Source organism: Pygocentrus nattereri, chromosome 18 (genome assembly GCF_015220715.1).
Source record: "Pygocentrus nattereri isolate fPygNat1 chromosome 18, fPygNat1.pri, whole genome shotgun sequence".
Classification (NCBI taxonomy): Eukaryota; Metazoa; Chordata; class Actinopteri; order Characiformes; family Serrasalmidae; genus Pygocentrus; species Pygocentrus nattereri.
In genome coordinates, this window is record NC_051228.1 from 11,380,746 (window position 1) to 11,406,062 (window position 25,317).

Genomic DNA, 25,317 nt, shown 5'->3' on the forward strand with positions numbered 1-25,317 from the left:
AGCTCTCTTGCTCAACTCCACCAAAATGACACAAAACATATGAAAGTGCTTACTATGTCTCTAATAGACCCACTCTCCTTTCCACAGCCACCGCCACCATGTACTGCATGATCAGAATGTGGACAAGAGGACTTGCATTCCTATGAACTACATCGACCCGAACCAGGCACCATACACTGTGTGCAACAGCTCCCTGTCTGAGTATGGAGTATTAGGTAAAATATCTGTCTTTCATTACTCCACTTGAAATTACTGTGGTGTATCCAGGTGTACACTTGGCAAATTATAAGATCCTAACATATTGTGACAAAGAAGAGCATCTCCCTCTCAATGTCAGTTTTTCACAGAATTTCTTATTTTGTCATAAGGGCTTGCAAAATAGACGTTAGGAGGGTCACAATATGCAACATGTGTAATTCTTTTTTTTTCTTCAGTACCAGGGTCACAAGACTACATGCTCTGTGATTCAAATACCGTTAGATTTTGTGCTGATAACTGGAATCGTTTCTATAACTTTGTTTAGTCCATGACGTTCCTAAAAGTGTTAGCTATGAATGTAAAAAAAAAACATTCTGGTTGTATTGTGAAACTAAATGCCACATTATAAAGAGGGTGTATTGCACATTACTTATCTCTGCTGCAAAAACTCCCAAATGCCAACTGTCTGTTGTTGTGTAATGTAAAAAAAAGCTTGAACTGAACCGGCTTTGTTTGTAATACACAAATAAATACCATGCACGCACAACAAACATAGCTAGATAACATGTGGAAACACAGGTATGATTGTAATTCTGCAGCAAGAGCTGGAGAAACATTTTACTTCAATCTGTCAGCTTGAAATTATAAGCAGAGTGACTTGATATTTCTTATTGGCTGAATCATTTGTTGCACCACTTGCCATCTCAGACTACAGGACCCTTGAATGTGTTGTAAAAATCAAATGTTTGAAGGTTTTGGAAGGCCTCTGATCACTCCAGAGCTTGGTCAGAAAGCCAAAGACTTGTTTGTACTCTCATGTGGCATATTGCATTGTTGTTTAAAACTATGACAAATTATCGATTTTCCAACAAGTGATCAGACAGGCTAAACAAATCAAAACTGTTGCTAAACCTCAAAGTGGGGCATGTGTATGTGAGCAACGCAACTTTTCAATCATTAATAGCCATCTTAGCCTTAATTTACTTGAACTTAACTAACTACCATATTTAGGCTTTGAGCTGGGCTTTGCGATGGCTAGCCCTAATGCGCTGGTGCTTTGGGAGGCACAGTTCGGAGATTTCCACAATACCGCCCAGTGCATCATCGACCAGTTCATCTGTGCTGGCCAGGCCAAGTGGGTGCGCCAGAACGGCATCGTCCTGCTGCTCCCCCATGGCATGGAGGGAATGGTAGGTTCCTTTTCTCCCTGACTCTTTGCCCTAAATGCCTTGAGTCTTTCTCTCCCTTTTCTCTTCTTAAGTTGTCCTGTTGTTTTCAGGGTCCTGAGCACTCATCAGCACGTCCAGAGCGCTTTCTGCAAATGTGTAAGGATGACCCAGACATTTTCCCTGTAAGTTCAGTGTGGTCTGCTTTTGATTTAGTGTAGAACAAATATATTGCTCCTATATAAAGTACAAATATGCTGCAGTGAATCTGGAGAGCTGTAAGTTGTTGATGCCTGAAGCACCTCTCAACCCCCCTCTTTTTGTCTGTTTCAGAAAATAACAGATGACTTTGCAATGCAGCAGCTATATGACTGTAACTGGATTGTGGTGAACTGTTCCACTCCCGCCAACTACTTTCATGTGCTAAGGAGGCAGATCCTTCAGCCCTTTCGCAAGCCTGTAAGCCAGTTCACTAGCAATATTCACACTTTGTTCAACATTTAAAGGAAAATATTAACAGGTTTTTTGTTGTTCACACGTTTGTTGCCAAGAACAGAAATACAAACTCCTCACATTTTGCCAGAATTGGTCTGTTATTGATGAACTGATCAGTTACCTATGTGAACAGTTCATAATAAAAATGAAGAAGCCTTTACATGAAATTAATCAGTATTATTTGAATTAAGTTAGCATAACTGTAATAGAAATTACAATTTCAATAATTGAATAATTAAAACTAAAAGACACTGACATCGTCTGAGGCAGTAAGATCAGTAGGTAAAATAAAGGGTATGACGATAACAAACATAAATATTTTAAATTCTTTTTTAGCCAAGCTATTCAAGTTTTACAACTGCTTCCCGTTCTTTGCTATCTGATTGTAAATGTGTTTTAAAATTTATCTGATAAGCTGTCTCTCACCTGCAGCTTATCATCTTCACTCCTAAGTCACTGTTACGTCACCCAGAGGCCAAATCCAGCTTTGATGACATGTTACCTGGTGAGTGCTTTCAGTATACCTTAAACTTTATCATTGTTTTTGCTGCTGAAACATTAATCCTCTTCGGATGTAAACGAACTGTGCTTCTTGTTAGACTCAGCAGTACACATCTAATCTATGCAGTTTTAAAATAAGATATTTTCATTGGACCAGAACAGAGGCATCCCTGCTCCTTCAGTTCAGCAAATGACATGAGTTTAATCAGAATCCTAATAGGAAAGTCTGTCCACTTTGCAGCCATCTTGGCAACAACCCTGGGCAGTTTTTAGTCAAGACAAGACTTCCAGATATCTATAAAACCAAACAAAACACACATTAACATTTCAAAATCATTTAAAATCTGACACACACACACATTTTCTAAGCCGCTTCTCCCTCAGGGTCGCAGGGGGGACGCTGGATATCTAAGCTGTCATCGGGCAGAAGGCAGGATGCACCCTGGGCAGGTTGCCTGTCCATTGCAGGGCAGACAGACAGACATAGTCACTTAAAATCTGACACACGCAGCATAAATATTTTTGGCCTTTAGTGGCCAAAGCTTGTTAAAAGAAAGCACATTAATAACTACAGTCACTACAGTTACGTTTTAATGCAATCCAGCTAACTAACGGACCACATATGCATTTGACTACCAAGTGTAAATGCATGTGGTTAAAGTCTTATCAGGCTACAATCCAAATGCCCTTTTTACACTGAGCACTAAACACACAATCACCAAACTCAATACAAAACTGTTCATATGTGCAATAATAACAACTGTGTGTGCAATAACTCAGAAGGACACTAACTAATTTAAATAATTTAAATAATTGTAACCTCTTTATACCTGATGTTTCATATTACTATCACAATCACCGCCACCTTACTATATTCATAAGTACTTAAATCTTGTGTACATACTGTAGATTTCTCTATATTGTCTTGAATTATTAGTAAAGTGTTTATTTTTACATAAATGGCTGCAACTGTAACAACTGCAATTTCCCCTTGGGATCAATAAAGGAATCTGAATCTGAATCTGAATAATCTAATTTTAATGGCAAGTGTGAACAGAGCCCAAGTCAGACATATTGAAAAGGGGGCCAAGTGCACTGGCCAAATCATATTTTTATTGTTATCACAATATGAGTTTCTGTTATTAACACATTGTTAATGTCTGCAGTGGCATAATGGATCAAATTACCTCACACACAGTGCCAAAGTGACTTAGATTGGTGGAAATGTAGCTTTAGAAGCCCAACAAGTGTTTCCTTGTGCTGGGCTTTGTTTATTTTGCACAAAAGGGAATGGTGTTTCTGCAGTTAGTAAAAAAATGTACTTACAAATGTACAATAATTTATTGGTTCTCATATAGTTATCATAATATCCCGCAGATTTATTGGACATTATATTTTATGTCTGTATCGCCCAGCCCGAGTTGAAAGTTCTATGAGTGTTTTTTGACAGTGTGTATGCTGTGGATGTGCATTAACTATAAATTTTAATTACTAGGAATTTATAGCTGGTCACAATGTCACTCAGAATTTAGTTACAATTTTCTTACAAAACAAGTCACAATTACTGAATATGTTAAAATCGTGTATTCAGGCACGCACTTTAAGCGTTTGATCCCAGAGGAGGGCACAGCATCCCAGAATCCAGCTGGAGTGAAACGCATCATCTTCTGCACAGGAAAGGTTTACTATGACCTAACCAAAGAGCGCAAGAGCAAAGGAATGGAGGATACTGTGGCTATTGCCCGCTTTGAACAGGTACCACAGTCATTCATATTCACACGTGTGAGGAAACAAGGTTCCAGAACCATGGTGTTCTGTTTTTTACTGCCTGGGGCATGAATCAGAGAAAAGTTGAAGAAAACAAAAATCTGAAAAAGAAACAATCCAACCTAACCAGTGTGGATTGTTCCGCAGCTTTCTCCATTCCCGTTTGACCTGGTGAAGGCAGAAATTGATAAATACCCAGAGGCTGAGGTGATTTGGTGCCAGGAGGAGCACAAGAACCAGGGCTACTATGACTACATCAAGCCACGCATCTGCACCACTATTGGCCGCGCTCATCCTGTCCGGTGAGACTTCATTAGAAGTGTACACCACTTTGTCCTTTTGTATGTTTCCTGAATTCCCATTGATGAAAATTTAATTTGCGTTTAAATGGGTGTTGCTCTTTTTCACAGTTACGCTGGGCGTGAGCCAGCTGCTGCCCCTGCCACTGGGAACAAGAAGGCCCATCTCCTCGAGCTAGAGCGTTTCCTGGACAAGGCCTTCAACCTGGACGCCTTCCAAGACCAGCCATAAATGCCTCTCTTCTTCACTGCCCTTAACCCTACCCCACTGACTGTTGGCCAAGTGCCGTCCTTTCATCCCTGCATATCCACTAAATGCACTGACCAGAACACAGAGGGTCACTGGCAGGATCAAATTGTTGCCCAGCCATGGCACTGGCACTGACTCTTTATTGCCTCACACCTGGAGCATTAGAGACAGTAATAATTGCTTTTCTTTTTGAGTTTAACATAAGGCCTACTGCTAAGCCTTATGTAAGTGCAAAAGTCAAAACTTTCATTCATCAAAGCACAACCTGTTGGCTGAGTTGAAAGTATTTGGTAGCATTCTGCAAATACTTTGAGGGGCTGGAGACTGACTGCATGCATTACTTACTGCAGTCTTTTCTGCTGGTGAGTTCCAAATAGGACATGCAACACAGTTAATGCTATCAGCTAACCTTGTTTACTCTCCCTTTGTTCATCTGACAGCACACCCTGTTCAGTTATGCATTCTCTACTTCATGGTCTTTTTTTAATCATTGCTTATAAATCAAAAGTGCAACACCTAAAGATTTACAAACCGCATTGAACGCACAATCTCGTTCTCTAGCCTGGATATCTTCCTGGATTAATGCACAGTGGACTGCCCAGATTTTTTTGAGTTGGTTTAAAGAAATGCACAGTGTTTTACCTGATTGCAAATGGAACATTTTGTGCTTGCTTGTTTGAGCAGTTTTAAATTAGCTTCACTGTTTTTGAATGTAAACAAGGCCAGTTTGCCCAGCAGGTCCGTGGTGTGGAAAACTGATCCTTGTGCATACTTAGCAGTTCCAGCTTTTCAGAGTAGGAAAGGACAAGCAGGTCAACCATCTCATCTTCTGCCATCCATGTCCTTCTGATTGCATCATTCTTCAGTGCCAATATGTAAAAAGGCATTCAGGACACCACTCGAGCAAAGATGGCATATATTTTATCCTCTTGTAAGTTAATGTATGAAATGAAATGGATTTTTATTTATTTTCATTCCATATTTTATTGTATGTTCATTCCAACTATTATAATCCTTCATTTAATAAAGGTGAACCTCTTTTATTGAGGTTGTTTGGCCTAATTTTTTTTCCCTAAAATGTGAGGTCATGGTTTCATATTATAATGATACTTTGTTTTATACAGTGAGGTAATACAAGTATTTAGAAATGTATTTTCTTATTTAATGTACAAACTCAAAGTTGGGATGCAGCGCAAATATGTAAATAAATGTAAATAAAAACGCAATGCACATCATTTTAAAACATACATTTAACTGAAAATAGTACAAAAGACAACTTATCAAATATTGAAACTGAGAATTTTCATTGTTTTTAGAAAAATATATGTCCATTTTTTTATTTGATGCCAATAACATGTTCCAAAAAAAATTGGGACGGGGTCATGTTTACCACTGTGCTGCATCACCTCCTCTTTTAACAACACTCTGTAAGCGTTTGGGAACTGAGGAGACCAACTGCTGTAGTTAGATAGTGGGGTGTTTTCTCGTTTTTGTTTGATTTCAGCTCTTCAACAGGTTGGGGTCTGCTTTGTCATATTTTTTGTTTCACAATCCACCAAATGTTTTGAATGGGTGACAGGTCTGCACTGTAGGCAAGCCAGTTTTACATGCAGAATATGGTTTTTATTTTATTTTTGTTACGTCTTGCTGAAATAATCAAGGCCTTCCCTGAAAAAGATGTCTGAATGGCAGCATATGTTGCCAAAACATGCATATATCATTCAGCATTAATGGTGCCTTCACAGACACAAGTCACCCACCTCACAGAAGCTGGCTGAATTGTGTGCTGATAAACTGGACGCTCCCTCTCCTCTTTTGTCCAGAGGATGCAGAGTTTATGATTTTCAAAAAGAATTTAAAATTTTGATTCATCAGACTGCAGGACATTTTTCCACATCACCTCAGTCCATCTTTAATGAGCTTGGGCCCAGAGTAGACATTGATGTTTTGACCCTAATTAGTTGTTAGATGTTCCACCAGTTGTATTAGAGAATTTAAACTCACCAGCCAAGAAGGCTGAGCCATAGAAAACAAACCCAAACATACAGTTAAAATAACTCAGAGGGTTGTACTTATCATCTATTCCCCCTTTAAAAACTAAAGAGGTCACTGCTACTCTCACTTCCCCATAGATCACCCCAGAGCTCAGAAATAAGACCCAATAATAACCCAAAGGGAAATCTGGCCTTGCTACTCATTCTTTACTCTTTACTGAGCATGCTACTAAGGATGTCCAGACTGTTCTACTGTTCAGCCACCCTGAATGATGGTAGTTCTTGGCCAAAAACTCTGTTTAGGAGAATAAACAAACTTACACAGGCTCCTGTTTCATCTACTCCCATCTCCTGTGACCAGTAATCAGGCCTTTCTGGGTTTTTGGTCTCTCGTATAACCTGTCTGCCTTCACCTCCGTTTATTTATCTATAGTCTCGGACATCATCTTCCACTCCTCTGTCTCTTATTGTTAGCCTGACCCTGTTCTCACTGCTCTTCTCTGCTATTTCCTCTTCTATTGCTCATTTGATGAATGCATGCTTATCTTCAGGTACTACTTCCCTCAAAATGGCTGCACATCTGTTCTTTAGAAGCCTGGCTTAGATACTTCCTCCCTCTCACTCTCTTCCTCTCTAATTATAGACTAGCTCCAACCTCCCATTTTTTAGCTTATGTGATTAAAAGAGTTGCAGACTTGTGCTAGAAATACTCTCTATGAGCCCTTTTAATTTGGCGTTCACACCCTACACTGTACTGAATCTGCAGTCCTAAGAGTCATTGATCTATGCTGATACTTGTTTCCGTATTTCTTATCAACGTTCACCCTCTTTGACCTCAGTTTAGGTTTTTGATGCTTTTATGCATGACATGCTTCTTTTCATCAATCGGATATATCTTATAAGCAGGCAGCAGTTTATCTGTATAAGTAAACACTACCCTTGATGCTCAGGGGTGCCCCAGGGTTCTGTCCTTGGTCCTCTAATATTCTTTATATACATTTTTCTCCTCGGTCAGATAATTTGTAGACTTCATCTTAATTTTCACTGTTATGCTTACGACCTTATGGTTTCCATTGGCACTAGGTGCCCTCATCCACTCTGCCCCAGCAATTCTGGCTCAGTCATAGATTGCATGCATCACAGATTTAAAACACTAGATGCATGAAAATTTATTGAAACATAATGCAAATAAAAATATTATTCTCATAAAAACACCATGCCCACATTTTATTATTTATCATTTATTTATTATTTACAAAAATGCATTATGATAAGATCACAGGAAAAGAAATATGCACCCTATTAAAATCAGTATATAAAGTGCAACACGTCAGGCGCTGAAATTTCAGTGAAGTTTCTATTGCAGATAAATGTAAACCCTCAACCCAAAAATTCATTCAATTTTTTCATTACAGTTTTTTCGTTATATGATGAGGGAGTCACACTATTCCTCTCAGTGTTGCTCTCAAGTACTGTGTTTGTTTCCACTTCACAGTTGACTAGATGGACTGGCCATTTCTCTGACAAACTCAAAGACATTCTTCTTATGCTGGTAATGACTGTAGTCATCACAGTACTTCTTCAGCAGCAAGTATAACTGGCCTGTGGAAGGAAGGACACTCATCAGCTGCGGCAATACAGCAACACCAAAACACTGTTGTAAGTTCATGTGGAACTTAAAGGTGCCATAGAATGGGAAACTATTTTCATTGGCATAGTTGAATAAGCAAAGTATGCAAATCCTACATAAGCAAAATAGGCCTGCTATGTAATTGTCTAGACTCAAAAACCATTTTGTGTAATATAGAAATGTAGCTTTGTAGAAATGTAGTCATTAAATGCTTCGAACATCTGGTTCCAAGTACTAAAACAGTGAACAGTTCTGACTCTGTAGCGCACTTCACACCGATGCCCTCTGAATTATTTTGTAATCTTGTAAAATCCCCTTTCAGGTGTAATTGAAAGATTTCAAAACAAGCTGGAAAAGTTGTTAGTTTGCACTTTCACTCTTGACAATTTCTCAAACCTTGAACAACATCGGGCTGGCTTTTCTCAGTGTGTGATGCTGAAGAAACAGAGGGGCAGTTTCAACTTTATTAGTATCACAACTCCAACTGCAACTAAGCAGCTTGCCATGCCGTGTGATTTTATCCACTTTTTGACAGCTGAAGCCAGATTGTCTTAAATTGAAACTTTCAATGTGAGCTAACAACTTTAATTTGTGTTGTTGTCAGTATTGAAAGCAAGTAACTAGTACAGGTAACAATAGTTACTAACAAGCTCCAAGTAACTAGCATAACTAAATAAACAGTATGATGACCTAGCATATTTACACAGAGGTTCATTTATTTTCCTGCCTAATTCTATTTCAACATATGTGGGCCATTGCAGTGTCTTGCTGTAAACCAGCAAATCAGAGCAGAGCTCATCAAATTATTCCTGAGCCCACCAAAAAGTACAGAGTGAGGCTAATCTGGTACTAACCCACGGTGACTTGGTGAGCCTTCAGTAATTTATGCATTTTCTGCAATTCCTGTGCTTGATTCTTGTTCCGAAAGGTGAAGAACGCCAAATCTCGTTTAGCCACAGCTGCAGCCATCATCTGAATGAGAGCTTTTAAATGATGAGAGATATTTAGTTTACATATACATTTGGTCAGAATTCCATTTAAGCACATTTACAGATGTTCCATATGACATCAGTTACCTTTAAGCCTTGGATCACCGTTAAAAGCCCCACATCCCCAGTTTCCAGTTGCGATGGCAGGAGTGTAGTCAGAAGGAATATTAGGATCCCCCCTGAAGCCAACATAGGCCTAAAAATGGAAAATCAGCTCATCAAATAAAACGTTTAATGTTTACATCCATAAACTTCATTGCATCAATGTTCCAGAGAGACAGTGACCTTGTTGAGCTCTCGCTTTAAGTTTTGCTCAGTGTACTGTTCCCTGGGGTCCTTGAAGCTCAAAGCATCGAGGGCAACAATCTGACAGTACCGCCTTTTCCACTCATCTCTGTAACAGAAACAGTTTGTTCCTGGTTTAGTAGACCAGCAATGTACAAACAGGCCAAACAACGCTGATGTTATCCTGTTTAGCAGAAAGGGATGTCTCATTTTGTAAATTTGGAACAAACTGCCATCCTCTCTGGATTGTCCTTTTGCCTAACAGCTAAATACACTGTGGTCTTGGGGTCTGGCTATTGTTGTTTTTACTATTTTTGCAATAAAATTATTTTAGATTTACTTTGGTTGTTATTAGAAGTGAAGTGCCATTCCAGAATAAAAAAGGTTAATCTACAAGAATAGGTTTACTTAAGCATCTAAAATAGCTTTATTTAATAAATATATACTGCATATATCGCTGCTGTTGGACCAAAACCTCATATATCCATTTTTGTTGTTTTTCAGTTCTTGACATAATTTGAAAATATCTACTGTCCTTTATATTGTGAGTAAATTTCAAGATGATTGGATGTCTGGTTCCACTGACTTACATTAAAAGCAAAGTATGTTTTTTCCTTCTGTAAAGTTACCACAAGGTTTTGGGCCAACAGCAGCGATATACAAGACATAAAAAATTTATACTATACCATGAATTTTTGGCCAGTATTGCCCACTACTACCCTTATTATAATGTTGTTATGAGTGATATTGAGGAAAATGTCGAGGAAAATGTCAAGCAAAAAACAGCTGAACACAGCACAATTGAAGAATGAGGTCTTAAAATCTATGCGACCCTGACAGAGAAGCAGCTTAGAAAATGGATGGATGGATGGATGGATGGGTCTTGAAAACTAAAGTTTTGACTTAGAACACTTTTTGTTAAGAGTGAACTCCTTATAGCTGTTGAAAGCACTATAATGCTTCTTTACCTCTCAGTGTCATCTTTATGTGGACAGAGCCATTCGAAGGAATCACTATAGCCAGAACAAACACTGTATGTCTGAACTCCTGAGGAATAAAGTCAGAATCCATATAAGGGAAATGTATACTGACCATGATTTCAACTTCACAAATGAAAGCTAATAGTTCAATAAGGCATTTTTAAATCTTTTAAGCAGCCTGGCCTACTACCTGTGATCTTCAGGCACTCATTTTCAGCCAGTTTCTCAGTGAAGAGCCTGGCCACGATCAGCTCTGGGCTCAGAAGGAAGCGGATCTCTTCTTGGACCAGTCCTCTCCCCAGCACCCCTCCACCTACAAACTTGCTGGCAAAATCCACCTGTCCAACAATGAAAAAACAAAGGATGGTCTGGTGTACAGGGTGAAATATACTGGTTTCACAGGTTAGTAAGCAAGCAACCAGTTCATTCAGACCCACTAACCCTTCAATACAATCTTCATAGTCCACAGCCTGTGTCTGTGAAGCAAAATGAAAAGTGAAAGAATGCAAAGACTAACCTGTAGCATACCACTACCTTCTTTCTCAATGGTGCCATTGGCAGTGACATGAAGGTTGGACAGAGTCTCTTGTTGCCTACGTCAACAGATTTAGAGTTAACACTCAGCTTTGTTAGTGTCTGCGTTTGCTTCACTAACAAAAGCAAAAGTCACTTACTCTTTCCAGGTGGGGAGCTCATTTAGTGGAATGCAGATTCTTTCAAAAGTGACTAGTCCATCAGGTTTTGTGCCTATTACACAATAGAGTATGACAGTACACAAAAATAGTAACTATTAATAATCTTCAAAAAGATATAACCATCATCAACTCAGATATGTAAACCTTCGTTTATTAGACAGAATGTCCGACCCTGATCTCATTTTTGACTTTATATTATACTGACTGTGTTTCAGCCACACTCGTTGCTAACAGGTATATACAATCAAGCACAATGGCATGCAATGTATTTAGACAAACACTAGCAATAGAATGGGTCAGTGACTTTAAATGTGGCACTGCTAGACAAATCTGGCTTTGGCAGATGCCAGGAGAAAGCTACCTAGCAGGATGCATAAGTAAGCAAAGTTTGGTGGAGGAGGGATAATTGTCTGAGCCTGTTTTTTCAGGGTTTGGGTCCTTCTCTTGGACTAGTGAAAGTTAAAGTTAATGCTACTGTATCCAAAGACATTTTAGACAACTACGTATATGTTTCTAACTTTGTGGCAACATTTTGGGGAACACATATCCCTGTGCACAAAGCGACATCAAAAAAGATGGTTTAAGGAATTGTCCTGCACAGAGCTCTAACCTCAACCCTACTGAACACCTTTGTAATGAACTGGGAATGTTGGTTGCGAGCCAGGCCTTCTCATCCAACATCAGTACCTGACCTCACAAACGCTCTGCTCTTTTGACTGAATGGGCACAAATTTTCAGAGACACCCTTGTGGAAAACCTTGCGATGAGAGTGGAGGCTGTTAAAGGGGCCCACTCCACATTAATGCCCCTTGTTTTGGAATGGGAGGTCCATTGAGATAATATATGTGTGAAGGTCAGGTGTACCACATACTTTTGGCCACATATTGCATATAACTGGCTATGTCGAAAACGGTTTCATAGAGAGGGACTCAATGTCAATATGTTACCTTATTACTAAAAGGATGTTTAGGAGCAAAAAGTAGCTGTCCTAACTAGTGCGACTCTGTTGGGCTCATTACCTTCTTCAGTTACAGTGCTGAAGTAATGGAAAAGGCATCTCAGCTTCTCTGTCTTCCGCTTGCATGTGTTACCAAACAGGCTGTGAAAATACATGAAAGAAATTCAAAAAAAGGATGAGGCCTAATAAAATGAAAAATGTGTAGAAAGCTACAGTGTACATTTATTTTAATGGCTAAACATTTGGGTGCTTCTAATCTAAAGGGTTTGTTGGGTGGAATGTTAGCAAAGTCTCCCTTTGTTCCCACAATGTTCAAGGGGGTTAGCAGGACATGATGAATGATCTCATGACACTGGGCTGTGAGCTTATGCCACTACTATTTCCACACATCATGAATATATTTTATATAATCAAAGTCAAAATCAGCCCAAGCTTTTGAAAAAATGACTGCATGGCGTCCCTAAGCAACATTTCATATTTTGCATTCCATAATCAAGGACAGCTCTCATACACACACACACACACACACACACATTAGGGCAGTCAAACAATTAAAAAATGTAATCACAATTAATCGCTTTTTTTATGTGTAAATGTTATAGAAAATAAGGATTTTTAAGTGAAATGTTACAATTAAAATGGTGAACACATTTTATGCTAAATGTACTTATGTTACAAACTGCTGGGACAAGAGAAAACTGTAAGGGAGTTTTATTCACTCACATACTAGACAGTAATACTGAACCTACAAAACACAAAATTGGATTTGTAATAGATTAGGGAGCTGTAGTCTTAAATATGACATGTAGTCACATACTACTGTGTCTCAGTTCAGATATGTGTAACAAAAGAAAATAAAAACTAAATACAACTTCAATTGTGCTGAAGTTGTATTCAGTCACAGACTATAGGACTTCACAGTACTACGCAAACAAAAATTAATTACACAAAGCTGGACTTCATTAAAGACAAGTAGTGTCATACCACAGTGCTACAGCATTGTAAACAGCATGTAAACGTTTACATGCAGCCTAATAATCCGTTAATAATCCGACTAATAGCTCAATCGGAATAGAATACGTCCATGTAAATACCTCAATCGGAATAGTCTAGTTCGATTGAGGCCATTACAATTTCTATTTTTGAGGTGGGTAAACCTCTAAATAATCCGTTAAATAGATGAATAATATCCGTGTAAACTCCTGGAACCCGTTACATTCCAATCGTGCAAGTACGTTCTGCGCAAGCGCCTCGCGTCACAGCGAAAGGTTTATACCGTTCGACATGGCGGAGCAGAAACTGCTCTGCAGAGGAGACGAAGTTTATGCTCTGAGCTTTAAAAGACGGCGGTGGGACGGGCGTCCAGCTTCTGTGTCTCAGAGCACGACGTCTTCCTCTCGCCGCTTCCTTTATAAGGACATGTGAAGGATGTGTTTTTCTGAGTCTCATATCAGTTTAAAGCAAATAAAAACACAAGTGCCAACAAACTCATCTCATGCCGACTGGACCTCATATATATATATATATATATATATATATATATATATATATATATATATATATATATATATGTGTGTGTGTGTGTGTGTGTGTGTGTGTGTGTGTGTGTGTGTGTGTGTGTGTGTGTGTGCGCGTGTTCATTTTCTAAGTGAAAGTTCACACACCCTCTGACAGATGCACAATTTAATGCACAGGTGGTGGTTACTTGCTCAATTGTAATTTTCTTTATTATTTGCTGAAATATTAACACAAAAACAAAATTAAAATGAAAAATAAATTGTGAAACTTTTTAGCATAAAAAAGCCATATCTAAGTTTGTTTTTTGTAGAGGAAATGAACTTATTTTACTTAGAAAATTAACAAATAATGTCACTGGGGGTGTTCAAACATTAGCAAACAACTGTACACTAAAAAAACTCCCTGCTGTATATTATGCTATATGTATGAAGTGTCGTAAGAACAGTCTGGAGTCATACCTGCTGAAGTTGATAGTGGGGTAATTGGAATATTCACTGCCAGGCTTAGTGGCGTTGCGATGGGGGAAGGTGCAGAAGAAGGCGTTGGCCAACAAACAGGAGATCTGTACCTGGGACATTGTTATGGCATGGCTGCGGTGCTGCTTCAGCATAGGAATGGGCTGTGCAGAAGCAAAGCATATTACAGATCAAACTAACTGGACAAAATAAATAAACAAATAAATCACTTTGTTTGTCAGGCTTGCCTTTTTGGGACAGTTTACATGAATGCACTTGGCACATGTGCTTATCCAGAGCCATTTACAATCTAATCACATTACAGAGGTAACCAAATGTAGTGTTAGGAGATTTGCCCAAGGACTCTTATTGGTATAGCTGGGGGTGTCTTCCCATGCAGGGAAACAAAACGCTAGTGTGCCATGTGGAGGGCAGTGAAGTTTCCCACTGTGCTATACAACCTGCTACATCTAAAAGCCTTAATGTAACTGAAGAAAATGTTTTCATTAATCAATATTCATTCATTAATAATGTTTTTTAAAAAGCATGAACAAAATTCAGCTCTTACATGTTTGATGAGATCCGGTAGCTGCAATGCCAGACTGGCCATTTTGGAGATCACACTGGAAAAATTTTTCTCCTTTTTGTTTAGACACTGATGGACAAATTCAGGCATAAGCAAACTTTATTGTTGATGCAGAGTTGCCTGTTTTTTTTTTTTTTGTTTGTTTTTTTATGTTCATCTGTGTTGTACCTTCAATCACTGGCCATTTCATTGCAGTGCGTGATACACTTGTACCAGTGCAACACACACTATCATGAGATTATGAATGGTGAATGGTCCACCACCTAAATAATATCTGGTTAGTGGTGGTTGTATGGTAGGCTCTTTCTAGTAGTGTGGGGCTGATAAATTATGCAGCAGTAGGTGGGCTACAATCAGTAACTGTAAATCTATAATGTGCACCTATATGGTAGGTGTTCCTAATAAAATAGCCAGTATATTCAAGGTGCACAGTATTGTGGAAAAGCCAGAGACCACCCTTTATTTGCTTCATTTCCAGTCAAACTGGCCATTTAGTACAAGATATTTATCAGAAAAAAGCAGAAAGCATACAGTACTGTGAAAATGTTCTAAATGTCTTTGGCAATAAGTGTGTTTTGCTTGTAAGTCACCAAATATTATTAGAATAAATGAAAATAAGCATAAATACAAAGTAAAGTAACATAAATTTCGTTTCTTTTTTATATATAGATGATATCTTGTAAGCTAATTTAAAGAACAATTGAATGATGGCTATGAACAACACTGGGCTGCCATGACGAGATTTTTGGAAATAAGAAACAGTGACGAAACCCGCTGCTTATCATTTTTGTAATTATTTTAATATTTTAATATTTAATATTAATAGTGTTTTTCTAAGCTACCTAAAACTTTTGCACAGTACTGTATATATAACAGAAACCAGATTTTTCAGTATTTGGCGTGTCCATCCTTTACCTGAGCTTCCATTCTTTTCTGGAAAGTTGCTTTCAGTTTTTCAAAGAAATCTGCAGGGATGTTTGTCTACACCTCTAAAGTTCAGTCTTAGAAGTTGGTTGCACTTTCTACTTCATATTTTCCAAGTCATCCCAAACACATTCAGCAATGCTGAAGTCTGGACAGTTGATTTTCTCTTCTCTTGAGAATCTGATGGGAACAGTTTTGTTGGGTCTACCAGGTCTTGCACAGTTGTTTAGGAGTCTCTACATCTCTCTACATTTCTCTACATCTTTTAATCATTTTTTGAACTCTTCTTTTCCTTTGACTTCCGTATGCAAGTGGACTTTCAGATTTCTGTTCTCTAAAATATTTCCTGAGCAATTTGCACATAATGGCTATTCTGACTGGAAATTACATAAATGAATGGAGGGGGTCTCTGACTTTTGCACAGCACAAAGCACTTACTAATATACAAACAAAAACATTTCTGTGGGTTCTTGCATGCTGAAGAACTGACCTTAAAGTAGGTATAAAGGGAATCGAAAGGCCATTGCATTTGGTGAGAGTGATTGTATGACTTAATGGCCATCTGAAATAACAGAGAAGAATCCTTTAACAGAATCTGCTTTGGTTTCAACACAGAAGTCATTACAGTAAGGTGAACTACTGCTAAATAAAAGTATAGTGTCATACCTCTACATCTCCTACTGAAGGCTTGCTCATTGTGAGGTTGTGTAGCGCTCTCTGTACGGCTCTCCAGCGAGCCTCAGCATTACTCTTTGGCTATAAAAGAAACACATTATGAATACTACAGTATACAGAGCCCCTCTGGTGACATCCTTTATACATAAAAATAATGTGTGGCCATGACTTAATAGAACAAGATAATTAAGTCGTTCCCATGCCTTACTAAGCAGTGGCCATGCATTATTTTTATTTATATGGGATGTCACCAGCAGGGCTCCGTAAAATTATAGTATATTGTTTGTTAATTGTTATCATAATGCTGGATTTTGCAACACTGATGTGACAGAAGGCTGAAATGCAAGTGAGCTCCCCAACCAATCACATTGAGTCTCATTTACAAACCCAGGAGTCAGCAACATGCGGCTCCAGAGACCTCTCACTGGAAACCGCTTAAGTCTTGCACTGCCCTGTTGCAGCTCCACAGCAGAATAAAATTTTAGGTAAACATAAAATAATCCAGTAGTAATTTAGTATTACTAAAGTAACTAATTTAGTATTACTACTAAGTAATTTACAGTAAAATAAAGCTCTGCTGATACATTTAATCTGCAACGAGAAACTGTCAAACACTAAAAAGTCGCAGGGCTGTAGTCAGCTTCTTGTTCACCAGCTCTAACTTTTCCATTCCACCTTAAATGGGGCAGCAGCTTCATTCTGGTGCCTCAGGCACCATTTAAGGTAGAATGGGAAAAGTCAAAGGAGAAGCAATTTTGTGGAGAAGTTTTCTGCTGGAGATGTGAGAAAAGTGTCTACAGCTGAGCTAAAGCTTAAAACAGAGCAAAGTAAGTATGTGTGTATATTTTTAGCCTGTACTACCACACTAACACATACTAAGACATATTTTCAGCCAAGATGGTAAAATGGGCATAAAGTGTTGTGGCTCCCAAGGTGGTTTGATTTTTTCTGAAAGGACAAAATGGCTACTCTTAACATTTGAGTTGCCAACCTCTGCACTGTTCTTAAGACGAAATTTCTTCTTTCTTCAATAATGACCAATGCTTTCCTATTTGGGATTTGTTCAAACAGAATATACACACAGTCGAGCACAAAGATGTGAACAAACATGTGTTTTAAGAACATGTCAAGAATCAGATGTAGAATTTATGACGAAGAAAAAAACTTAACTTGTTGCTGAAATAGGCCCAAAGTTTTCTTCAGCTGTTTACTCTGAGAAACTTAACCAATTATAGTTCCTTAGAAGAGTTTGTGTGTGTTCTGATAGGTCCACATATTCATGTACTCTAACTAATCATAATTAAGATGTAGTTGAAATAATGCAGGCCTCTCTTTAATTAGGTGACATAATTAATTCATCAGTGTCTTGTCCTATATTGCAATATATGGCAAATCCCACTAAATGTGACGATACTAGTATTTCGTCAACACCATGCAAATCTAACACAAACCAGTTCCCTGTAAAAGACTGGCCCCAAAAGGAGTTAAAACTTGTACACTTACGAGACCTGGAGGCAATTTCACATGGTTGCTGTCCCAAACATGTTGCCCCTTATATGGAGTGAGTTTTCTGTCATAAAATTCCTTTGTCTGTTGAGAGAAAAGACCTATATGGATGACCAAAGTTATAGTGCTCTCCAGTGTTCTGGACATATTGGTCATATTTCCCTGTAGGAGTGCTAAACTAGAACTAGCCAGTAATGTTCATGTGCTTAGGAAAAAATTCATAACCTAGCAATATTGCTCTAAAAGGGCACATCTAAAGTCACGTATATGCCCACAGTTTCTCTTACATATTAGTTTTTATTTATTTACCCAATTGTGTTCCCAGTTTTGTCTTTCACTCTCTAGCTAGCTCTGCTCCAATCACACAATGCTATGAAGCTGAGAGGGTGAAGACTAGCACGTGCACCCTCTAAGACTTCTGAAGCACCACTGCATCTTTTCAAATTGCTACTAATGTGATGTCACTGTACAGCTCAACACGCTTGGAGAAGGACACTAACTGCCAATTCTTTTATGTGAGTTAACAGATGCCCTTACTGGCTTACATCATGCTGAGTGATGACTGGAAAGAAAGGGCCATCCTACCAACCACATGCTGTCTTGGACTCCTGGCCATGGATGGCTATGGCATTGACAATAGGACCAATAGCCACAGAGCTCAGGAGCCCCACATATGTGAAGTATTCAGCAATTTACTAATACGTGGCACTTTACTCAGTAATTATGTAGCCACTGAATTACTCAATACTTCTTAAATACATGTCTCAAAACTTAAAATTACTTTCAAAGCATAAAAATGACAAAATAATTTTATTGTTAACTGCAATTGTTATATCCCAAAAAAGTGATTCAGAGTAATGATGTTAATAGACACTAAAAAGGTAACTTTACAGGAGAAAAACAAAAAAGTTGTTCACTTTTAATTATTAAAGGAGAGCTGGTATTTTTAAGAGTTAATAAAACAATAATAACAGAGTTAGGTTTCAGTGTCACAGTGATGACAACATTTGCTAAGAAAAGCCCAAATATGGGAGCACTTACATCGATAAGCACAGTGTGATGTGGTCCGCCAGACAAGCTATCCAGCTGCATGTGGCAATCAGGATCTTTCTTCAGTCGTCCAATGGGATATGTGTCTTCCTGGTTTTCCCCAAAGTCGAAGCTTGTGTTTTCTGCACTAGAAGACTGACTGTGCCTGCGTTTTGTGGATGGCTCCTGTGGTGGTCTTCTGCCGGAGCCCTCTCCACCCTCACCAGCGGAATCCATGTGGTTGAGGCATTCACTCATTTGAGAACTGTTATTTCTTTGAGCCATCTATCAGGGAAGAGGATCACAGGATTCTTTGTAACAAAGGCTAACAGTTGTGTTCACCAATCAAGAAAACCTTCACAAACAAGTGTACGTGCAGGTGTACTGAAGCAAATTAAAATCACTACACAAAAGCACTTTCACAAACTGAAATACATAAGATGAAAAAACATGCATGCACAATGATCTCAGATTCATATATGTAGTGGCAAATGATTGTTAGAAAAATTAACAGTGTCATACAGATGTTTAGGTTTTGACTGATAATAGCAAATCAATATTTGATGATGTACTTGTTGGACGTGGACACTGGAAATTCATTTTACTTATTCATTTTACTGGTTTTAAAGCCTACAAAATATTGTTTTATTTCTCAATATCTACATCTTATCATATCCACAATTTTGGGCACCATGGTCAAATTACAATGAGTGCAAATGGATAGGGCAAGATGGAGGCAGATGATCCACTGTGGCGACCCCTAAAGGGAGCAGCCGAAAGAAGAAGAAGAAGAAGAAGTTTACATACATTCAATAATCCAATAACTGCAGAAAATCAGATTTTGTCAGTAACCCGATCAACATGTTTACATACTCTTGAGTAGTAAGATAATGGGGAAACTCAAAGTCTATATGAATCAGGCAGTTACTGTTTGTCTGCTTTGCAACCAGCCAATAAACTCACAGATGTGATGTAATGTGATGTAAGACTCAAACTTCATGCTGCAGCTTTTTTTAAACATCACACCACTTTACCTGAAAATATGAACATACATCATCTAAAATATGAAGAATATTTAAATCCTTTATTTAATGTTTGGGTTCAGCGTTGCTCCAAACATTTTTGCTGCCATCTCGCAGCACACTGCTTGCTTATTTCTGGTACCGCTGTCTGTTTTCATGCATGCGCAGACTGAGAAAGCTGCATGAAATCTGAGTAAGATAAATCTGATTACTGAGCTAAAATTCAGCTCTCTGTATTGGATATCATAATCATATTTCTAGATTGGAGTATGGTGTTTTCATGAGTAATCAGATAACTACAGAAATCTCATTACGATCAGATTATTGAGTGCATGTAAACGCATTCAGTGTTTGTTGATTGTTCTTTTTTTCCCCCTTGATTTCTGATGAGTCAACACATACAGGGAATCAATTCTACCAATTATTGCACATGTACTGTTTATTTGATAAAATTAACATGGGAAATAAAATAAATCATTGGCCTGTGCAAAGGTTATGGCACCCTATGTATTTTATGTTTTTCTTCTTTCCAATTTGTTAAACTATGCAAATAAATAGAAACTGTCCACTGAAGGCAATTGAAGGCAAATGCCATATCTAAGTGTGTTCCCTGTAGATGATGTGCAAACTTATTTTCACTTAGAAAAAAATGACAAAAATCTTAATTTGATGGGGGGCCAAAACTTACGCATATGTTTATGTATCAGCATTAACAGATATGTAACGGACAAATATCAACCATCGACACTGGCCCACAACTCCCACATCATTGCCTCCCTAGGAAAACCTGATAAGCCACTTTTTATAATTCATGACTTTAGCAAAAAGAAAATGTGTATTTATTCCAGACAGCAGTTGCTATGTAGGGTTGTTGTGTACCCATAGAAACTAAAAAAGCATATTTAGCCATTAAAGTTTTAGAAGTATGACCCATAAAATAAACGTTGGTCCTTTGGCACAACAAGCCCCCAGCCAGGGGTAAATTGAGCACAAGTAGGGGGAAAGTTGAGCCTGTGGGGTTTAAATAACCTACCAAATAACCAAATAATAAAGAAGTAATTCTCCTCTCCAGTTCACATGAATCAAAGTAGTACCAATTAGGGAAGGATGATTTTTATGTAATTTATGGACATAATTCAAAAGAAAACGAACTAACTGGCGAACCTGCTCGTTCTTGCTCCTCCCAATTTTCAGGAACGTAAATGGCATTTCTCTTAGCCAACCCTGCTGAAAAAAGACTATTAGAACAATTAGAATTAAACACCTATCACCAAACATCTGTTGAACCATTACAATATTTTACACTGTGATATCAAAACTTCAGGAAAACACAGAATATGATCACTGACTACTGGACACCACCATGAGCCATGAGAACTGTTTACTGGTGTCTATGATTTTTTTCAGCAGAGAAGTCTCTTTATGTGGTTGGCAAGTTCACACCTCACTTTGCCATAAAAAATCTGATGAGTCTTTGCTAGTCTGTAAAAACCTGTACTGGGAATGTGATCAAGTTTCTCAACGCATCTCTTTAGTTTCATTCTGTCATCTTTTGCCTGACTGAACAAACTCCCTTTCTGACACTTCACAAATGCTCTCAGATCTTTCAACGGAGCTGAGCCTCTATTTGCTATATACTTGTAGTTTCTTAGCATGATAAAACTTCTGCAATATCACTACAGTACAACATACATTAATTTATTTTACTTAGTTGCATTTAAGAGACTATACATTTTCATTGGGGTAAGTTGAGCCATTAGCTAAACCTGTGGCAAAATTTACCCCACAGCAGCCATTTTGCAAAAACTGCTCCACAAATGCACTAATACTGCTGTAAAACTATCATTTCAATCAATCAATCAATCAACCTTTATTTTGAGAAGTACATTGAGGGCAACCCTCATTTTCAATGTAGCCAAGCATTTACAAAAACAGGGATTGACATGACAAAGAAAATAATAACTACATTTCATCATTTTAAATTAAAAGAAAATTTAAAATAACAGTGAATAAAAGATAAAAGTAGATAAAAATAGAACTTGAGATTTAAATGATAAGAAAATAAGAAGTAAGGTAATAATACAATATCACAAATTTAAAAAGTAATGAAAAAAACTATTAAAAATAAAATGAGAGGAAATAAGTAAAAAGAGATAAAAAAAACTAAGGAGAACTAACACAAAAATAAAAGTTACGAATAAATATGATTAAGTAAAACAGGTACAGGCTGTCTGAAGGTGGTTTGATATGTGTGATATGAGTGACACCAGTGAGCTGAGTTTTAGTGTGTCCTGTAGTGACGCTGGTGCTGTAACTAAAAGCAGATTTTCCCAGTTCAGTAAAAACTCTTGGTACCTGGCAGCTGATCCAATTACTAGAGCGAGTCTGATAATTACTGTTATTTGTAATCATCAATGAAGTGATGTATTCTGGCAAATGACCGGAGAGTGTCTTATAAATAAAAATCAACCAGTGTGTTTCCCTTCGTACCGTTAAAGAGGGCAAACCAACTTTTGCATACAGCTCACAGTGGTGAGTTCTGCACGGATCTCCAGAGTGATACACTGGGTCCAGTAATTTGAGAGAGCTGGATGGAGCATATTTATAGATAATGTCACCATAGTCCAGCACTGATAGTAAAGTTGCTTCAACTAGTCTTTTTCTGGCATGCATGGGGAAACAGGACTTATGTCTATAAAAATAACCCATATCCAATTTAAAAGTAGCCGAGGCCTATTGATTTCTATTATTATGCAAGACTGATAATATCTTAACTTTTATAATTTCCCTTGGCATGAGAAAAATTGTATAAAATTTTGGATAGCTCACCACCATCATCACATGCTCATCTCAGTCAGAACAGTGAAATGAAGGATTCCTCCTGAATCTGTTATAAGGTTGTTGCATTGACATTTTTGTGTATGGTTGCCCAAATAAAAATCGCGGCTCATTTTACCCACTGGCTCAATATGCCGTACCCATGTTGACACTACTGTTAAAACTAATACAGTCAACCCCCTACAAAATCTCTCAAAGTAAATGAAACATGAAACCATGCAAATTTCACAGGGGAACATTAAACAACACATAGGTGATAAAGACAACAGAAATAAAAACTTTAATAAAACCCTTTTTGCTGGCCTTTGGCTGCTCAGTAAGCCAGTGTGGCCTGATAACTTTCTACTTTGACATATTAACATTCTGTATCTCAGAATAAAAACAAAAGTGAAAGAAGTTTGTTTGCCCTTTATCTCAACTCTGCATATAAGGCTGCGTCCAAATCCGCATACACTACTCATATCACTACTAATGGCGATACTACAATATTCTACTTTGACATACTATTTAAGACAAAATACCCAAAGAAGGACCAAAACCACAAACTAACATGATGAATGTAAACAGCAGAACGCCACAAATACTGGCGTGTTTATTAATGTAGAAGCGTATGTGGTTTTGAGCACAGCCTAAGTGTAATTAGACAGGTAATATAGACAGACAAGTAAGTTATTAGCCAACACGTTATTAATGCCAAAGTTTCACACCGTCAACGACGCAGTCAAACATTTCCGATTTCGCAGAAATGCTGCGACTCGCTGATTTTCCAACTTTAGCTTGACTTCGGACAGAGAGGCGTCTAACCGAGAATAAGAGACCAGAAAACACGGAGACCCGTCAGCTACTCACGGTTTAGGCTGAGTGTGTGGACACGGCGGCTCAATCTGCGCGGCAGAGTGACGGGAGACGAAGTGAGGAGCATAGACGTTTTACCGAATGTGAAAGTAAGAGTGAGGTGAGGAGTTTATACTCAGAAACAGGGTGGGCTGTTCCTCATGAAAACACCTCGCCGGACAGGAACTGGAAAAGCCTAGAACATGCTCTCTTTAGTCTCGTGTACACATTCTTCTTGTTCTTCTTCTTAAGCTAGCTCATTTTGAAACTAGCCTTTTTTAGGCTCTAGGCTAACTTGTGCGAGTCACCCTGAAGTAGACTAGTCATGTTGCATTTGATTCTTTCTACCAACAGATGGCGCCACCACTCAAATCATTTCTTAACAGAGGAGCCATTGTTCATGTCACCAGCCACTTAGAAGCACCTTGTTCTTCAATTCACTGGCCATTTTATTAGAAATACCCACCTTGTGCTTCTACTCACTGGCCACTTTATTAGAAATACCTACCTTGTGCTTCTACTCACTGGCCACTTTATTAGAAATACCTACCTTGTGCTTCTACTCACTGGCCACTTTATTAGAAATACCCATCTTGTGCTTCTACTCACTGGCCACCCATCTCCTACTTCTCACTGGCCACTTAGCTACAGATTTCTTCAATCTACCCTTTCAGGTCTGTGGACTCAATGGGGTTAATGTTATTACTGAATTATTGAGTGATAACACAAAGTTTAGTGACTGAGTTGATTATTATGTGAAATCTGAATGAGCTTTTTAACATATTCACTGAAACATTTTTGGCATAAAATCAACATTTACCTATTAGCTTGACATCTATTAGCTTTAATGTCTGTACAGACATTTAAAGAGGAATTTCACTGATTTCTGCAAAATTCTGTTGTTGACATGTCAGTGAATTTATTCAGTGTGTGTTGATGTCAAATGGTTAATTGTAGAGAAACTGAATTTAACATACATTGTAAAGAGCAACAGGCATTTTCAAATTCTGTCAAAAACTGAAAAACGTCAAAAATGAAGATACAAGATTTTCTTCCAACAACAGTGGTATGTTGTGTTTTGTATGCTGGTATGCTGGTTAATCAGCATGACCATGCTGGGTGACAAGCTAAACCAGCCCCAGACCAGCGTAAACCAACATAGACCAGCATGGAATGTGCCAGTGTTTCCAACAGGGTACTTTGCCGTAGAAACCCCCCATGTAGTTCTCTGCCAAAATGGATTGTAATGCCTTGAGGCATGAGGCAACATATTTGTAACTATTGTATGTATTAACTTTCTGTAAGGTGCAGGGCCGGCCCTTCCATTAGGCGATATAGGGGTCATTCCATGGAAATGGCACATTTTGAGTCCTCATCTCCTCTTTAGGTGTATTTTATCTACTGGGTCACAAAAATCTATATTTTAACAGCTTTACACATACATTGAAATATCTCCTTTAATACAGTGTATTTTTTTTTATTTGATCTTTTTATGAGAACTTTGTTTATTTATTTATTTTTGCTGACACCACCTATTTTGTCATGTCCCTCATGGCCTTCAACGAAAGTATACTTAGAATATACCAAATACAACTATAAAAAAGTCCATATATTTTGATGTCAACCTAAACAACTGTCTGTGTTTAATTGTTTGTGATATAATTTTTCAAAATTAATTGATAATTATTTATTAAAATCACATTATTTAGTTCTGTACCTAAGT

At 38.0% G+C, this 25,317-nt stretch overlaps 2 protein-coding genes across 6 annotated transcripts in view; one reads left to right on the plus strand and one right to left on the minus strand.

The window, feature by feature from the left end:
- ogdhb (oxoglutarate dehydrogenase b) overlaps positions 1–5,719 on the plus strand; it is a 37,987-nt gene extending 32,268 nt beyond the window's left edge. For both annotated transcript variants that reach the window (XM_037547098.1, XM_037547097.1), the window contains exons 16-23: positions 88–215; positions 1,210–1,388; positions 1,478–1,549; positions 1,698–1,823; positions 2,292–2,364; positions 3,952–4,115; positions 4,275–4,429; positions 4,538–5,719. In XM_037547098.1, coding sequence (XP_037402995.1) covers positions 88–215; positions 1,210–1,388; positions 1,478–1,549; positions 1,698–1,823; positions 2,292–2,364; positions 3,952–4,115; positions 4,275–4,429; positions 4,538–4,658 — 1,018 coding nt within the window. In that variant the 3' untranslated portion in view covers positions 4,659–5,719. The remainder of the gene's footprint in view (positions 1–87; positions 216–1,209; positions 1,389–1,477; positions 1,550–1,697; positions 1,824–2,291; positions 2,365–3,951; positions 4,116–4,274; positions 4,430–4,537) is intronic.
- Positions 5,720–7,895: 2,176 nt separating this feature from the next.
- pargl (poly (ADP-ribose) glycohydrolase, like) lies at positions 7,896–24,038 on the minus strand. 4 transcript variants are annotated; one of them, XM_037547650.1, is made up of 17 exons: positions 23,610–24,038; positions 21,087–21,160; positions 18,913–19,185; positions 17,869–17,955; positions 16,357–16,446; positions 16,181–16,252; positions 14,749–14,835; positions 14,184–14,344; positions 12,269–12,348; positions 11,229–11,301; positions 11,072–11,147; positions 10,745–10,892; positions 10,543–10,621; positions 9,575–9,683; positions 9,377–9,485; positions 9,155–9,283; positions 7,896–8,272 (listed from the first exon to the last, which is right to left on the minus strand). In XM_037547650.1, exons 1-17 carry the CDS (start codon positions 23,680–23,682, stop codon positions 8,160–8,162), a joined length of 1,833 nt encoding a protein of 610 aa, XP_037403547.1. In that variant the 5' UTR covers positions 23,683–24,038; the 3' UTR covers positions 7,896–8,159. The 4 variants fall into 4 exon arrangements, with proteins under 4 accessions (XP_037403547.1, XP_037403548.1, XP_037403549.1 ...); XM_037547651.1 differs by having other exon boundaries at positions 21,087–21,146; positions 23,610–24,035; XM_037547652.1 differs by having other exon boundaries at positions 21,087–21,149; positions 23,610–24,035.
- Positions 24,039–25,317: the final 1,279 nt, after the last annotated feature.

Coding starts and splice junctions, on each gene's coding strand:
- pargl (XM_037547650.1), bottom strand. CDS start 23,682: ATGCTCCTCACTTCGTCTCCCGTCACTCTGCCGCGCAGATTGAGCCGC. Junction 19,186..21,086: donor GGAGGAGCAAGAACGAGCAG/GTTCGCCAGTTA, acceptor CTTCCCTGATAG/ATGGCTCAAAGAAATAACAG. Junction 10,622..10,744: donor TGAGTGCCTGAAGATCACAG/GTAGTAGGCCAG, acceptor TTTATTCCTCAG/GAGTTCAGACATACAGTGTT.